Source organism: Anolis sagrei, chromosome 1 (assembly GCF_037176765.1).
Source record: "Anolis sagrei isolate rAnoSag1 chromosome 1, rAnoSag1.mat, whole genome shotgun sequence".
Classification (NCBI taxonomy): domain Eukaryota; kingdom Metazoa; phylum Chordata; class Lepidosauria; order Squamata; family Dactyloidae; genus Anolis; species Anolis sagrei.
Window position 1 is genome coordinate 5,060,907 of NC_090021.1, and position 18,490 is coordinate 5,079,396.

The 18,490-nt window shown below is 44.4% G+C and overlaps 1 protein-coding gene across 1 annotated transcript in view; it reads right to left on the bottom strand.

Moving 5' to 3' along the window:
* Positions 1-867: 867 nt before the first annotated feature.
* Positions 868-18,490, bottom strand: part of LOC132761649 (zinc finger protein 850-like) — a 39,340-nt gene continuing 21,717 nt past the window's right edge. Inside the window, exon 3 of the mRNA XM_067462088.1 lies at positions 868-4,566. Coding sequence (XP_067318189.1) covers positions 3,462-4,566 — 1,105 coding nt within the window. The 3' untranslated portion in view covers positions 868-3,461. The remainder of the gene's footprint in view (positions 4,567-18,490) is intronic.

Here is an 18,490-nt window from a genome sequence, read left to right on the forward strand (position 1 = left end):
AAGGGGTCAGACCAGATGGCCTTTGGGAGGGGGTCTCTCTTGCCTCCAGGATTCTATGCTACTCCCATGGGTCCCTACTGCGTTTTCTTCCCCCTCCCTCTTCTTTCTTGGAGCCACTCACACTTTGTGACGCCTTGGCAGCTGCTCAGGGGTGCTTTGGGGGTGTCACTTTCCAACAGCCCTACATCTCCCGGGGGGAAATGCTTGGCACCTGGAGCTGCAGCTCATCCTTACCTACTCACTCTGCTGGTGATGCTTCCATTGTGGCACGTTCCCCTGACATTTAAGAGACTACAGGAGGGGGAGGAGGAAGAGGGCACCTACCGAGGGACTGGCATCTTCCAGGCTGACCTTCCCTGCTGAGACCCTACTAGGCACTGTGTGTGTCGTATTTACTCGAGTCTAACGTGCCATAGAATCTCATGAATGTAATGCACAGTTGCAGAAAGTTCCCTATTTTTGTCACTTGGTCATTGCCTGCAGAGAATCCCTTCTTTAAACTCAAAATGTTGGAGGTCGAAAAGCTTCCCGTATTGGAAATTCCATAACCTATTGGAAATAAGGTTTTTTTTTTTCCATGACAGGAGCAGCTTGAGAAACTACAAGTCGCTTCTGGTGTGAGGGAATTGGCCATCTGCAAGGACGTTGCCCAAGGCCTTTCTCTCTCCCACACCCTTCACAGGGAGCAGGCTTTTACTTTCACTTTCTATTGGCAATCCATTCGGGAAGGCCAAAGAGCTCTATAGCACTGTGATCACACACACGCCGAGTGTAAAAGGAAAACTATAAGTCTGGCTATTCCCGGTGGCTATCAATATATCCTCTGATGTACTTCAGTTCTTTAAAATAAAGACTCTTTAGACAGGATTAAAGATAACCAAATAAGTTTACTGGAACAAAAGGCAAAATTAACTTCAGTCAAGAGTTCTTGAAAGGCGAATCAAAATAAAATATTACAAAGACACAGTTTGTTGCTTGAATCTGGTTACGCTGGAAATGAACACTTGACTACATTTGCACAACATGACGTAAAATACTTGGCTATCATTGTGGGAAGTCATTTGGTAAAATACTTGGCTACTGAAAGTAAAATATTGGACTAAAATGGTAAAGTATAGAACTATAATAACTATATTCGTTCAGTGATTGAATGTAAGACACTCCCTGACCAAATTTTGCAGAAAATGACCTCAGAAGCACTTTATTTTTATGGTTCGTGCAATTAAATCCTTCCTCATCCCCGGATCCTCATTCCCGACTATTTATATAACCCTATCTCCCAGTGTTTTAAAATTTTTTAATTTGGCCCTGCCCAGTGTAATTGCGTTGTGTTTTAATGTTTGATTTTATATTGCTGTGTCATTTATTCTATTGGTTTTGCATTTGATGTATTTTAATTTTTTTGGTTTGTTATGCTTTTGTGTAATATTATATTTATTGAATTGTTGGGCTTGGCCTCATGTAAGCCGTCCCAAGTCTCCCTGGGAGAGATGGAGCGGGGTATAAATAAAGTTTTATTATTATTTATTATTATATGGTAGAAGTACAAGCTATAATGACTATTTTGTAAATACTCTTGGTAAATACTAAGCGATATGATATATACACAGCTATGATGGTAAATACTATGCATGGTGATGATATAGTACAAGCTATGATGATGGTATGTACAAAGCTATATGTACAAAGCTCTGGGCTATAGTGGTAAGTACTAAACTATGTTGACTATGTAGTAAACACACAGCTATGATGAGGTATATACCTGCTATAGAATGCCTGTTTAGATTGCCAGGCCAAGAAACCCAGACAATGTCTGGCCTTCTTCTCTAAAGCTCTAACCCAGAATAAGGAGGGAAAACCCTTTCAGACAAGCTCTGAGGCAAAAAGGCTAAACCAACAGAGCCAGGCCTATAGGAGGGTTTAAGCTCCACCCCTAAAACTGAGCACAAATGGAAAAGTCCAAGACATCACAGATGACAAAATGTATTGAACTGAATGGCGATCATATGGAAAAATAATCTAACACCTATGCTATAATCCATGTAAGTTTTATTCAAACATATTCATTCTTTGTATTTTAAAAAATCTCGTAACCTGACTTTCTGGATGTTCCTCATACAGTGAGAACTTTGCACTTGGAGGGAAGCAGAATAAGGACGCTCACTTTTAACCTTCACCACAATTCCAGTCATAGAATCCTAGAGTTGGAAGAAACCTCGTGGGCCATCCAGTCCAACCCCATTCTGCCAAGAAGCAGGACAATCGTGTTCAAAGCACCATCCAGGCTCTGTTTAAAAGCCTCCATAGAAGGAGCCTCCATCACACTCCGGGGTAGAGAGTCCCTCTGGTGAACAGCTCTCACAGTTAGGAAGTTCTTCCTAATGTTCAGGTGTAATCTGCTTTCTTGTAGTTTGAAGCCACTGCTCTGTGTCCTAGTCTCCAGGGCAGCAGAAAACAAGTTTGCTCCATCCTCGCTATGACTTCTCCTCACATATTTATACATGGCTATCATGTCTCCTCTCAGTCTTCTCCTTTGCAGGCTAAACATGTCCAGCTCTTTAAGATGCTCCTCATAGGCCTTGTTCTCCAGACCCTTAATCATTATAGTCACTCTCCTCTGGACACATTCAGCTTGTCAATATCTCTTCAATTGTGGTGCCCAGAATTGGACACAGTATTCCAGGTGTGGTCTAACCAAGGCAGAATAGAACATCTACCCAGCTTGTAATTCTATCAAAGAAAGAGATCAAGTTAGTCTTGCATGACTTGTTTTTGATGAATCCCTGTTGACTATTAGCAATGACCACAGTAGTCGATGAGCTACTGACAACTGGCACTGCTCGTTCGCTTCCACTGGCTTCACACTACATGGCAATGATACCAACATTCCCCACGAGAGCTACATGCCTTGTAACCTTACTTTCCGTATAACCCGTGTATTTAATAATTAAAGTATAAAAATAAAAATCAAACTTGGAGCCATGCGACCGACATATAGGCAGAAATCCATATGCCCTTTGACATCCTTGACTATCATGTGGATGTTAGAAATATTAAATATTAGAATTAGGAAGGCTAAAGGAGTGGGTTAGATTAGAAAATCGAGTTTTACTCTACCTAGAAGGATATAAGCTAAGATTTGGCTGGAATAAGTGTAAGTCTATTAACGATTTTGAAAAGATATAAGACTTGTTTATGCAGTATTGAGAATATAAAACAAATCTGTCAATATTATTATATTATATTTATATTCAAAATCTTATAAGAGGTTGGTTTAAGCTCTGGTCACATGTTGAACTGAATTACCATGTTGCGAAAGGATGTCACCAACATGAAACGTTTGGAAAGCTCTGTTTTCGGGAGTCTCTCTGGGGTCAAATACTACCGTTCTTTCCAATGTGAATTGTAGGTCTATGTAGATTTGAACTCTCAGAGAAGCTCTTTCCACACACCATGCATTTCTAGAGTTTCTCCCTAGTGTGGGTCCTTTGATGCACACGTAGATTTCCAATCTGAGTGAAGCTGTGTCCACACTCCAAGCATTTATAGGGTTTCTCCCCAGTGTGGGTCCTTTCATGCACACGTAGATTTCCATTATTACTGAAGCTCTTTCCACACTCCAGGCATGCATAAGGTTTCTCACCAGTGTGAGTCCTTTGATGCAAACGTAGATGTCCATGCTGCGAAAATTTCTGTCCACACTCCAGGCATGTATAGGGTTTCTCCCCAGTGTGAGTCCTTTCATGCACACATAGACTTCCATTCTGACTGAAGCTCTGTCCACAATCCAGGCATGTATAAGGTTTCTCCCCAGTGTGAGTTCTTTGATGTCTATGTAGACTTGCATTCTCAGTGAAACCCTGTCCACACTCCAAGCATTTAAACGGTTTCTCCCCAGTGTGAGTTGTTTGATGTGAACGTAGCTGTGTAAACCTAATGAAGCTCTGTCCACACTGCTGGCATTTGTAGGGTTTCTCTCCAGTGTGAATCCTTTGATGTGAACGTAGATTTGCACTCCCAGTGAAACCCTGTCCACACTCCAAGCATTTATAGGCTTTCTCCCCAGTGTGAATCCTTTGATGTATATGTAGATTTCCATTCTCAGTGAAGCTCTGTCCACAATCGAAGCATTTAAACGGTTTCTCCCCAGTGTGTATCCTTTGATGCCTTTGTAGATGTGAATTCTGAGTGAAGCTCTTTCCACACTCCAGACATTTATAGGGTTTCTCCCCAGTGTGAGTCCTTTGATGCATACGTAGACCTGAATTATGAGTGAAGCTCTGTCCACATTCCAGGCATGTATAGGGTTTCTCCCCAGTGTGAGTCCTTTGATGCGAACGTAGACCTGAATTTTGAGTGAAGCTCTGTCCACACTCCAGGCATGTATAGGGTTTCTCCCCAGTGTGAGTCCTTTGATGCGAACGTAGATTTGAATTGTTCATGAAGCTATGTCCACACTCCAGGCATTTATAGGGTTTCTCCCCAGTGTGAATCCTTTGGTGCACACGTAGATTTCCATTCTGACTGAAGCTCTGTCCACAATCGAGGCATGTATAAGGTTTCTCCCTAGTGTGTGTTCTTTGATGTATATGTAGACTTGCATTATCAGTAAAGCTCTTTCGACACTCCAGGCATTGAAATGGTTTCTCCCCAGTGTGAGTCCTTTGATGCACACATAGATTTCCATTCTGACTGAAGCTCTGTCCACAATCGAGGCATGTATAAGGTTTCTCCCCAGTGTGTGTTCTTTGATGTCTGTGTAGACTTGCATTACCAGTAAAGCTCTTTCGACACTCCAGGCATTGAAATGGTTTCTCTCCAGTGTGAGTCCGTTCATGTAAATATAGAGTTGAACTCCGAGTGCAGCTCTGGCCACACTTATAGGGCTTCTCCCCAGTGTGAGTCCTTTCATGTTGCTGCAGATCAACCTTCTGAGTAAACCTCTTTCCGCCCTCCAGGCATTTAAATGTTTTCTCCTCCATGTCAACAGTGATAAGGTTGTTGAATTGCAATACGGATACTTGGTATTATTTCCCTTTCTTATCTGTAACTGAACTCAAGAAGTCAGCAAGAGCATCACCTTGAGATTATTTCTTCTTCTTCCTATATTACTGGTTTCCTTACTTCACCCAAGAGGTGGCTCCACACAATCCTCATTTCCCTGGGGAAGAAAGAAGCAAAAGATCAGTGAGGACAGGTGGAAACCTTCTCTACCTGCAAGATTTTCCTTCTTTCCCTTCAAGGGTCATGTTGAAAAAGGGAATACCAAGAAATGCAGAGTCCCAAGCGCATACCCTGATGCCAGTCAAGGCAATCACTGAATCTTATTGTAACATGCACAGATATCTATAACAACAATTACAAAAACTGTAGATTGCAAATCACAATTTGTATATTCTAAGAATTTCTACATTGAATGTAACATGAGAACATTCACACGATTAATTAAAGACTGTTTATAATTGGAAGATAATTTTTCAATACTTTGTTAACACAGTAAAACTAGAGCTTCCAAAATCACAATTGAATAATGTCAGGCACAGTGACACAAAATAACACTTCCTATATTATCGAAAGATCTTCTTCCATAAACAACATCAGAAACAGTGACACATGGTTTATCAATATTTTGTCAACACAATGAACTTAGAACTTCCAAAATAACAGTTAAACAATAACTTCCAAAATAACAGTTAAACAATATAAAGAAGAGTCAGTAGACCCATTTCTTATTCGAGAGCGGTGTTCACTAATTCTGATTTTCAGGGGTCTGGTGGTCATCCCGACATATAATAATTGACACGGACATTGGAGTACGTAGACAATATTGTCCGTGGAGCATGTAGTGAAGTGTTGTAAGGTGATATGGATATTTAATGTGGGATGAGAAAATGTTTTGCCCTTCAAAGACTGGGAACAGCAGTCACAATGGAAGTTGTTTTGTTATTCCATCAATTGAATCTGCCTTCCTTGCATCCCAGGCAGCACCTCGCCGCCGTTGTAGCCCTCGTTGTTCCCTTGCCTCTCTTGGCGGCGCAGCCTGAGGAGAAGGGAGGGGGCAAGGAGGAGGAGTGCTGGGAATCGAAGCCGGAGGGGGTGGGGAGGCGGGGGGGGGAGGCAATCTGGGGAGTCTTTCCTCCCCTCAGAAGCGTTGGACTAGCTGCAGCTTCCGGGCAGTCTTCAGAGGCAGCCCCACGTAGAGAGCGTTGCAGTAATCTAGACAGGATGTAACCAAAGCGTGGACCACCATGGCCAAGTCAGACTTCCCAAGGTACGGGCGCACAAGTTTTAATTGTGCGAAAGCTCCCCTGACCACCGCTGAAACCTGGGGCTCCAGGCTCAGCGATGAATCAAGGAGAACCCCCAGACTGCGAACCTGCGCCTTCAGGGGGAGTGTACCCCCGTCCAGCACAGGCTGTAACCCTATACCCTGTTCGGCCTTTCGACTGACCAGGAGTACCTCTGTCTTGTCTGGATTTAGTTTCAATCTGTTGCCCCTCATCCAGTCCGTCACAGCGGCCAAGCACCGGTTCAGGACTTCAACAGCCTCCTTAGTAGCAGGTGGAAAGGAGTGACAGAGTTGGACATCATCTGCGTACAGATGACACCGCACCCCGAAACTCCGGATGATCTCTCCCAACGGCTTCATGTATATGTTAAACAACATAGGGGACAGTACTGAACCCTGCGGGACTCCGCAGTACAACGGCCGAGGAGTCGAGCAGGAGTCCCCTAGTGACCCCTTCTGAAAGTGACCCTCGAGGAAGGACCGGAGCCACTGCAAAGCAGTACCCCCAAGACCCATTCCCGCGAGGCGTCCCAGAAGGATACCGTGGTCGACGGTATCGAAGGCCCAAGAGAGGTCCAGCAGAACCAACAGGGACACACTCCCCCTGTCTAGTTCCCGGCGAAGATCATCCACTAAGGCGACCAAGGCTGTCTCAGTACCATGTCCCGGCCTAAAACCAGACTGCACCGGATCTAGATAGTCCGTGCCAACCAGGAATTCCTGGAGTTGCGAGGCCACCACAGGTTCCAGGACTTTGCCCAAATAGGGGAGACTGGAAACTGGCCGAAAGTTGACGAATTGAGTGGGGTCCAGTGATGGCTTTTTCAACAGCGGTTTTATAACAGCTTGCTTTAAGCTGGCTGGAATATTGCCTTCCCGAAGGGAGGCATTAACCACCACCTTCTGGTGGTTAATGAAGAATAAACATAATAAAAGAAGAATAAACATAATAAAAAGAACAATAAAATAATAAACAGCAAGAAATAAAGAAAAATAACAAAATGAGTAAAAAGAATATACAGATGCCCAAAAAGGAGAGAGGGAGTGAGGAGAAGGAAAGACAATAAAGGAAATCAGCTGGGGAATTTAATTAATGAGACTGCCGTGGCCCATCACGTACAAAAAGAAGAATCCTCAGGGTGGGACCTTTTACATCCTAATCAAGAAAGAGCAATTACTAGGAGGGTCCTTGGGACAATTACAGAAGAAAGAATTAAGGTTAAGAGCAAGCTAGTGGGCAGACACATTAATATGGACAAATTTACAACTCCTAAAATGAACAAAAACCTCACAACCATAGAATCATAGAATCATGGAGTTGGATGAGACCTCCTGGGCCATCCAGTCCAACCCCTTTCTGCCAAGAAGCAGGAAAATTGCATTCAAAGCGCCCCTGACAGATGGCCATCCAGCCTCTGTTTAAAAGCCTCCAAAGAAGGAGCCTCCACCATGCTCCAGGGCAGAGAGTTCCACTGCTGAACAGCTCTCACAGTCAGGAAGTTCTTCCTCATGTTTAGGTGGAATCTCCTTTCCTGTAGTTTGAAGCCATTGTGTCCTAGTCTCCAGGGAAGCAGAAAGAAAGCTTGCTTCCTCCTCCCTCTGGCTTCCTCTCACATATTTATACATGGCCCTCATCATGTCTCCTCTCAGCCTTCTCTTCTTCAGGCTAAACATGCCCAGCTCTTTAAGCCACTCCTCATAGGGCTTGTTCTACAGACCCCTGATCATTTTAGTCACCCTCCTCTGAACACATTCCAGCTTGTCAATATCTCTCTTCAATTGCGGTGCCCAAAATAGGACACAATAACCACACTAACAAGAAGACTCTCCATACAAGGGGAACCATCTCTAAAAGACCTTATGTTACAATTACAGAAAATACAGGATAACCAAGAAAAAATGCAGGAAAGTCTGCAAAAAACATTCCAAGATGAGACAGGGAAACTAATAAGCGAAATCAAAGAAGAAATCTCGACAATCAAAAAAGATGTCAGAGATATCCAACAAGAATTAAAGATAATTCAAAAAGAGAAAGCCAGCATTACAAAATCATGTGATAAGATTAACCAGAAAATTAGGGTTTCCATTGTTGTTGTTGTTATCAAGGAGAGTGAGTGGAGTTGGACTGGATGGCCATTGGGGTCCCTTCCAACTCATGGGTTTCATAATCATCATCACCATCATTATCAAGCAGAACTGGATGGCCACCTGTTGGCAGGGCTTGCATTGTGCCTTCCTGCTGACAGAAGTGAGTGGAGTTGGGCTGGATGGCCATTGGAGTTCCTTCCAACTCAAGGGTTCCATGATAATAATAATAATAATAATTATTATTATTATTATTATTATTATCAAGCAAAACTTGATGACCACCTGTTGCATTATGTCTTACTGCCTGACAGGAGTGAGTAGGGAATGTGTCCAGAGGAGGGTGACTAAAATGATCAGGGGTCTGGAGAACAAGCCCTATGAGGAGCGGCTTAAAGAGCTGGGCATGTTTAGCCTGCAGAAGAGAAGGCTGAGAGGAGACATGATAGCCATGTATAAATACGTGAGAGGAAGTCATAGGGAGGAGGAGGGAGCAAGCTTGTTTTCTGCTTCCCTGGAGACTAGGACGCAATGGAACAATGGCTTCAAATTACAAGAGAGGAGATTCCATCTGAACATGAGGAAGAACTTCCTGACTGTGAGAGCCGTTCAGCCGTGGAACTCTCTGCCCCAGAGGGAGTGTGGTGGAGGCTCCTTCTTTGGAAGTATTTAAACAGATGCCCCTCCATGATGACATGATGGCAACAGTCTTGGACAGCAATGGCTCCCAAAGTGACCCATTTAAGGTGGAATTGGGTGTCAAACAGGGATGTGTTATTGCCCCAACTCTATTCTCCATCTTCATCGCTATGATACTTCACCTTGTTGACGCGAAGCTTCCCACCGGAGTGGAAATCATCTATCGGACAGATGGCAAGCTGTTTAACCTCAGCAGACTGAAAGCCAAAACCAAGGTTACAACAACATCTGTTATAGAACTCCAGTATGCTGATGACAATGTCGTCTGTGCACATTCAGAAGAAGATCTACAAGCCACTCTAAACACCTTCGCAGAAGCATACGAGAAGCTTGGCCTGTCACTGAACATCGAGAAAACCAAAGTGCTGTTCCAGCAGTCACCAGCCACCCCCTTCCCAATGCCAGAGATACAGCTTAATGGTGTAGCATTAGAAAATGTTGACCATTTCCGCTACCTTGGCAGCCACCTTTCCACCAAAGTCAACATCGACGCCGAAATACAACACCGCCTGAGCTCTGCAAGTGCAGCATTTTCCCGAATGAAGCAGAGAGTGTTTGAGTACAGGACATCCGTAGGGATACCAAGGTGATTGTCTATAAAGCTATTGTCCTCCCAACCCTGCTACATGCCTGTGAAACATGGACTGTCTACAGACGTCACATGCAACTCCTGGAACGATTTCATCAGCGCTGCCTCCGGAAAATCCTGCAAATCTCTTGGGAAGACAAGCAGAGAAATGTCAGCGTGCTGGAAGAAGCAAAGACCACCAGTACTGAATGGTCCTCTGCTATCAACTCTGCTGGGCCGGCCACGTTGTCCGGATGCCTGACCACCGTCTCCCAAAGCAGTTGCTCTACTCTGAACTTAAGAACGGAAAACGGAACGTTGGTGGACAGGAAAAGAGATTTAAAGATGGGCTCAAAGCCAACCTTAAAAACTCTGGCATAGACACTGAGAACTGGGAAGCCCTGGCCCTTGAGCGCTCCAGCTGGAGGTCAGCTGTGACCAGCAGTGCTGCAGAATTCGAGGAGGCACGAGTGGAGGTTGAAAGAGAGAAAAGTGCCAGGAGGAAGGCGCGTCAAGCCAACCCCAACCGGGACTGCCTTCCACCTGGAAACCAATGCCCTCACTGCGGAAAAAGATGCAGAGCAAGAATAGAGCTCCACAGCCACATACGAACCCACAAGGAAAGCCATGATGGAAGACCATCTTACTCGTCCAACGAGGGATCGCCTAAGTAAGTAAGGTAAGTAATATTTAATACTGATATTGTACGATGCTAATAATATAATATATTGTATGTATATATATATACCTTGTAAGCCGCTTTGAGTCCCCTTTGGGGTGAGAAGGGGGGTGTATAAATGTTGTAAATAAATACATAAATTGTCCTTTCTGTGGGGAAATTAAGGAACTACCACCTGACATTTCTTTATCTTTTACACACTGAGAGAACCTTAATAGCCTCTGCCTAGCATTATCTTAGGGGGGCCCGGGCCCGGTGGCACAGTGGGTTAAATCACCCCTGAGCTGCTAAATCTGTTGACCGAAAGGTCGTAGGTTTGAATTTGCAGGAGCTTCCACTGTCAGCCCCAGCTTCTGCCAACCTAGCAGTTTGAAAACATGCAAATGTGAGTAGATCGATAGGTAGCACTTTGGTGGGAAGGTAATGGTGCTCCATGCGGTCATGCTAGCTACATGACCTTGGAGGTGTATATGGACAACGCTGGCTCTTTGGCTTATAAATGGAGATGAGCACCAACCCCCAGAGTCGGACACAACTGGACTTAATGTCATGGGAAAACTTTTACCTGTATCTAGTAGGCTTGGGTAACAATGGAAAAAATTGGTTCTAAACTCATTTCGTTTGTAGGGGGCGATGGCATTTCGATTTCTTTTTTTTTGGACTTCCGAAATTGTCCTTTTCAAAATTTTGTTAATTGATTCGTTAATGGCGGACGCGATTGCGCAATATGCTAAAAAAAAAAAACATCCAAATGGGACAGGGGGAACTTCTGAAGCTTCCCTTTCCCTCTGTTGTTGACTGTTGGTGTGATAAAACGAACAACAACTATATTATATTATATTATTATAATATTATTATATTATATATTATTATATTACATATTATTATATTATATATAATATATTATTATATTATATATATAATGTATTATTATATTATATATAATATATTATTATATTATATATATTATATATTATAATATTATATTTTTATTATAATATTATTATATTATATTATATTATTGTATATTATAATATTATTATATTATATTATGTTACTTTATATTATAACATATTATATATATATATAATATTATAATATATTATATAGATTATATTATAATATACAATACTATAATATAATAGTATTATAATATAATATATATTATAATATTATTATATTATTTATTATTATTTATTTTTTTATTTATTAACTGCACTTGTAGACCGCCGTTCTCAGCCCTAGGGCGACTCACAGCGGTGTACAACATATAAAAGCACTTTACAATAAGACAATTACACAACCAACAACAACATCCCTATTAATACTACAATTACACTAAAACATTCGCGACGTCTCATCGTAGAATCACAATCCAATCTCGTTTTCCATATTCCGTTCCAATCATCATTGCCAATTGTCATAGCACTTAATCAAACGCCTTCTCAAAGAACCACGTCTTTAGTCTCTTACGGAATGCCATGAGGGAGGGCGCCTGTCTGATGTCTACAGGGAGGGTGCTCCATAGCCGGGGGGCCACCACCGAAAAGGCCCTATCCCTCGTCCCCGCCAGACGTGCCTGTGAGGCAGGCGGGATCGAGAGAAGGGCCTCCCCAGACGATCTCAAAGTCCTCGTGGGCTCATAGGCCGAGATGCGGTTAGACAGGTATTTTGGGCCGGAACCGTTTAGGAAAAATTGTTTCGATTCTTAATTACTCCTCACACTATTCCTGCATGGCTCGATATTGGATCGTAAGCTAATTTAAATAAGAATCAATAACGAATAACGGAATTAACGAACTGGATCGCCCAAGCCTAGTATCTAGCATTATCTTGCCTTAACTGAAGGTGCTGAGAGACGGGCACCACCCCCTCCCCTCCCTGCTTTCTGCCTGGCGTCACTCCCAGGGCCAGGCCAAGCCTCTGGCTGCATTCCATGACACACACCGGTCCACTATTACCAAAGTAGAGCAATACCAAGCATATATTTCACAGCTTGTACAAGATACAACAAACAAAAATCAACAATAAACATATAACCAGTATTGTGAACCCAACATACTGATGTTTATTGTAGATTTTGGTTTATTGTATCTTGTACAAGCTGTGAATTATATGCTTGGCGTTGTTCTACTTTGGTCATAGTGGAGCTGCATGTCTTGTTGGTCTTCGGGAACCCATTTCTTTCTTTTTGATTTCTTTTTTGTTTGCATTTCATGGGAAACACTCTCACTCCCATCAGTTCCACCCGTGAAGCCATTCCCATCATCCCGAGAACTACTTTCTCCCTGAGGCACTACAGCCACACATCTTAAACATTAGGCTTGGGCAATCCATGGTTCTAAATGGTTCTAAAGTACTTACAAAACTAAAGTTCTGGTGGTGAAAATTTCAGAACTCTAACAAAACTTTCAAAATTTAATTATTATTTCATTATTGGTGATTTTAATGACAGAACCAATTAGGAACTGCCATTTATTATGAAATTTTGAGAGTTTTGTTTGAGTTCTGAAATTTCCACCACCCGAACTTTAGTTTTGTAAGTACTTTAGAACCATTTAGAACCATGGATTGCCCAAGCCTATTAAACATCACAAAAAAATCCATGCATAAATATGTGAGAGGAAGCCACAGGGAGGAGAGAGCAAGCTTGTTTTCTGCCTCCCTGGAGACTAGGATGTGAAACAATGGCTTCAAACTACAAGAGAGGAGATTCCATCTGAACATGAGGAAGAACTTCCAGACTGTGAGAGCCGTTCAGCCGTGGAACTCTCTGCCCCGGAGGGAGTGTGGTCGAAGCTCCTTCTTTGGAAGTATTTAAACAGAGGCTGGATGGCCATCTGTCAGGGATGATTTAAATGCAACATTCCTGCTTCTTGGCACCTGATGAACCAACCTGGACACAGCATTTTATTTGAGAACACAAAAATGCTGGACCACTCTCACAACCACCATGTCAGGCTACACAGAGAATTATTATTATTATTATTAAACTTTATTTGTACCCCGCTAGCATCTCCCGGAGGATTCGATGCGGCTTACAACAGGCCGAGGCCGCAACAATACAACATAACAATATAAACAAGCAAATCAAACAATTAAAACAAATTAAAGCAAAAATAAACAACAAGCAAAATACATTAAAACACAGTAAAACTGGGCCGGGCCAAAAGGTGGGTACAAGGGTTAAAAGTGCTGATGTGACAGGAGGTGTATAAAGGGTTTCTAGGGCAAGTGCAATGTGCAGCAATCAGTTCTGGTAAAGTACTTGTAGGACTCGGTAGTGGAGATTTCCTAATCTGGGAAGGCGCATCGGAAAAGCCAAGTTTTTAAGTTCTTTCTGAAGATAGCCAGTGAGGGGGCCTGTCTAAGGTCTTTGGGGAGGGTGTTCCAGAGTTGGGGGGCCACTACGGAAAAGGCCCTGCCCCGCGTCCCCACCAAACGCGCTTGCGACGCTGGTGGGATCACGAGCAGGGCCTCTCCAGATGACCAAAGAGAACGCGTGGGTTCGTAGATGGAGAAGTCATTGAAATCCACAAGAAGCATGTGGACAATTTCAACAGAAAGGAAGAGACCATGAAAATGAACAAAATCTGGCTACCAGTATTAAAAAATTCTAAAACTGCAACAGCAAAAACAGCAGAGAGGAAACAGGCAGGGACACCTAATTACCTTTCAAGAAGAGTTTGCTCCAGGCACAGTCAGCCCATTGTATGCTAATCAAGGTGGTCAGTTGAAAGATTCACAGCTAGCCCAACTGACAAAAGCCCCTTTGTCTCACCCTGGTCATTCCACAGAACTGAGTGATTCCAGTGCGGGGCTGGATGAATGCAAAGCTGGGGTGAAAATTGCTGGAAGAAACATTAATAACCTCAGATATGCAGATGACACCACCCTGATGGCTGAAAGCGAGGAGGAGCTGAGGAGCCTTCTAATCCAGGTGAAAGAAGAAAGCGCAAAAGCCGGGTTGCAGCTAAACGTCAAAAAAACCAAGATTATGGCAACAAGAATGATTGACAACTGGGAAATAGAGGGAGAAACTGTGGAGGCCGTGACAGACTTTGTATTTCTAGGTGCAAAGATGAGTGCAGATGCAGACTGTGGCCAGGAAATCAGAAGACGCTTACTTCTTGGGAGGAGAGCAATGTCCAGTCTCGATAAAATAGTGAAGAGTAGAGACATCAGACTTGCAACAAAGATCCGCCTAGTCAAGGCCATGGTATTCCCTGTAGTAACCTACGGATGTGAGAGCTGGACCTTAGGGAAGGCTGAGCAAAGGAAGATCGATGCTTTTGAGCTGTGGTGCTGGAGGAAAGTGCTGAGAGTGCCTTGGACTGCGAGAAGATCCAACCAGTTCATCCTCCAGGAAATAAAGCCCGACTGCTCACTGGAGGGAAAGATACTAGAGACAAAGTTGAAGTACTTTGGCCACATCATGAGGAGACAGCAAAGCCTAGAGAAGACAATGATGCTGGGGAAAGTGGAAGGCAAAAGGAAGAGGGGCCGACCAAGGGCAAGATGGATGGAGGGCATCCTTGAAGTGACTGGACTGACCTTGAGGGAGCTGGGGGTGGTGACGGCCGACAGGGAGCTCTGGCGTGGGCTGGTCCATGAGGTCACGAGGAGTCGGAGACGACTGAACGAATGAACAACAACAAGAGTGATTGCAGCCATGAAAGCCTTCGACAATACAAGGGACAGAGTTGGAAACCCGTGCTGAAAACTGGGTAGGAAGCTGAGTGCAGGCTTTGAGAGGAGACTCACTCCAGAAGGGCCCGGATGTCTCTCTCTCTCTCTCTCAAGGCCTGGCCTCCAGGGAGAGAAGGAATCCCTCAGGAAAGAGCAGGCCGCGGCTGAGTTTGGAAAGGAAGGCCTCCCTCCCTCTCTCTTGATCTGCCTGAGGCAGGAGAGGAATCCCTGGCCCGCCTCAGCCTGCCTTGGTCGAGTGGGAAGAGGCCCAAATAGGTCCCGGATGGAAAACACAGGAGGAGGAGGAGGGCAAGAGGACTCACAACAACCACTCTCACCTGCTTCCGCCTTCCTTGTCTTCCTCTCAGACATGGCGGCGACGAAGGGGGCGTGGCCTGAGAGACGTCGGCGCCTTTCTGACGCAAAGTGGGCGTGGCTACGGAGTTTACAAAGGGGGCGGGGCTGCCAGGCGAAAGGGGCGGGGCTAGATGGCCTTTGGATGCCCCTCCCTCCCTTCCTCCCTCCTTCCTTCCTTCTGGAGGGCTGCCAGGCTTCCTTGGCTGCAGGGAATGTGCTGCCTTCCCTTCTCCATTGTAGGGCTCAAGCAGACCAAAGGCCCAGAGGGATCCCCAACCCATCTGAAACACAGACATGTGCCTTTCATCTCAAGAACAGAGAAGCACCCTGAGCTCTGAAGATCACCTGGGAACGAAGGAATCCCACTGGAGCATTGCAGCGCACCCAAATCCCTGGGAGGAGTCACTCTGGACCGTGCTCTGACCTACAAGAAGCACTGTCTGAACATCAAGCAAAAAGTGGGTGCTAGAAACAACATCATACCAAAGCTGACTGGCACAACCTGGGGATCACAACCAGACACAGTGAAGACATCTGCCCTTGCGCTGTGCTACTCTGCTGCTGAGGATGCATGCCTAGTGTGGAACACATCTCACCACACTAAAACAGTGGATGTGGCTCTTAATGAGACATGCCGCATTATCACGGGGTGTCTACGCCCTACACCACTGGAGAAATTACACTGTCTAGCCGGTATCGCACCACCTGACATCCGCCGGGAAGTAGCAGCCAATAGTGAAAGGACCAAGGCAAGGACATCTCCAGCTCATCCCCTGTTTGGGTATCAGCCAGCACATCAACGACTTATATCTAGAAATAGTTTTCTAAGATCTACAGAGACACTCGCTGGAACACCTCAGCAAGCAAGAGTCCAAAAGTGGCAGGCTCAAACCCAGAACCTCAATCCATGGCTGATACCAAATGAGAGACTCCCTGGGCACACAGAGGACTGGGCGACCTGGAAGGCGCTGAACAGACTGCGCTCTGGCACCACGAGATGCAGAGCCAACCTTCAGAAACGGGGCTACAAAGTCTGAACATTAGGAAGAACTTCCTGACTGTGAGAGCCGTTCAGCAGTGGAACTCTCTGCCCCGGAGTGTGGTGGAGGCTCCTTCTTTGGAAGCTTTTAAGCAGAGGCTGGATGGCCATCTGTCAGGGGTGATTTGAATGCAATATTCCTGCTTCTTGGCAGAATGGGGTTGGACTGGATGGCCCATGAGGTCTCTTCCAACTCTTTGATTCTATGATTCTAAGTGGAATCCTCGACATGCGAGTGTGGAGAAGAGCAAACCACTGACAACCTGCTGCAATGCAACCTGAGCCCTGCCACACGCACAATGGAGGACCTTAGAGCAACACCACAATGGAGCCACACCAGAAGCACTCCAAGTGGCCAGATACTGGTCAAGGGACATTTAACCAACTGCCAAACTCACACATTTTGTATTTTGTCTGTTTGTTTGTTTGCTTTGTTCTGTTAGAAATGTAAAGTAATTTGACTGGTTATCCTGACACGACAAATAAATAAAATACCAGCACACAGGAAGGAGGAACACTCCAATCAGGAACAGAAGCTGCTTCACATTTTGATACTTATTATTATTTTAATGTCTTCTGGCCTCTCCTCAGGGCTGGAGGCAGAGCACAACCTAGTTAGAACACTTGGGTTGTGTATTCCAGCATGGCAAGAAAGAGGGGGGGGGGGGGCACTGGATGATATTTCGGGTCCCTTCCAAACCTCATATACACTTCCTAGGAGTCTGGCGAAGTGAGCCGCCTTCTCTGGAGGTCTACTAACCCAAGGAGTGACCTTCACTCAAGAAAATTGATTTTGTGATTTGAGAGTGGTAGTTGCTGGGATTTATAGTTCATCTGCAATCAGAGAGCATTCTGAACTCCACCAATGATTGAATTGAACCAAACATGGCACACAGGACTCCCAACAGAAAACACTAGATCGGTATGGTGGGCATTGACCTTGAGTTTGGGAGTTGTAGTTCACCTATATCCAGAGAGCACTGTGGACTCAAACAATGATGGATCTGGACCAAACTTGGCACGAATATTCCATATGCCCAAATATGAACACAGATGGAGTTTGAGGGAAATAGACCTCAACATTTGGGAGTTGTAGTTGCTGGGATTTATAGTTCATCTGCAATCAAAGAGCATTCTGAACTCCACCAATGATTGAATTGAACCAAACATGGCACACAGGACTCCCAACAGAAAACACTAGATTGGTATGGTGGGCATTGACCTTGAGTTTGGGAGTTGTAGTTCACCTACATCCAGAGAGCACTGTGGACTCAAACAATGATGGATCTGGACCAAACTTGGCACGAATATTCCATATGCCCAAATATGAACACAGATGGAGTTTGAGGGAAATAGACCTCAACATTTGGGAGTGGTAGTTGCTGGGATTTATAGTTCATCTGCAATCAAAGAGCATTCTGAACCTCACCATCAATAAAATTGGGGCAAACTTCCCACAGAGAACCCCCATAAGCAACAGAAAATACTTAAGGTAATCCCTTCACCAGGGCAAGAAAACATAATCAAAGATCTGACAAAGAGCTATCCAGCCATAGATATAGATAGATATGATTCACACACAGAGAGATGTAGTATCATAGATGTGAAAGGGACCCCTAAAGAAGGACAATGATATGTTGCATGTTCCAGAGAAGGCAAACCAGACAATCTCCTCATCCAGTTCTTGTGGGTTTTTTCGGGCTATATGGCCATGTTCTAGAGGCATTTCTCCTGACGTTTCGCCTGCATCTATGGCAGGCTTCCTCAGAGGTCTGCTGGAGCTGGGAAAAAAGGGGTTTATATATCTGTGGAATGACCAGGGTGAGACAAAAGGCTTTTGTGAGTTGGGCTAGGTGTGAATCTTTTCAACTGACCACCTTGATTAGCATACAATGGGCTGACTGTGCCTGGAGCAAACTCTTCTTGAAAGGTGATTAGATGTCCCTGCCTGTTTTTCTCTCTGCTGTTTTAATTTTAGAATTTTTTAATACTGGTAGCCAGATTTTGTTCATTTTCATGGTTTCCTCCTTTCTGTTGAAATTGTCCACATGCTTGTGGATTTCAATGGCTTCTCTGTGTAGTCTG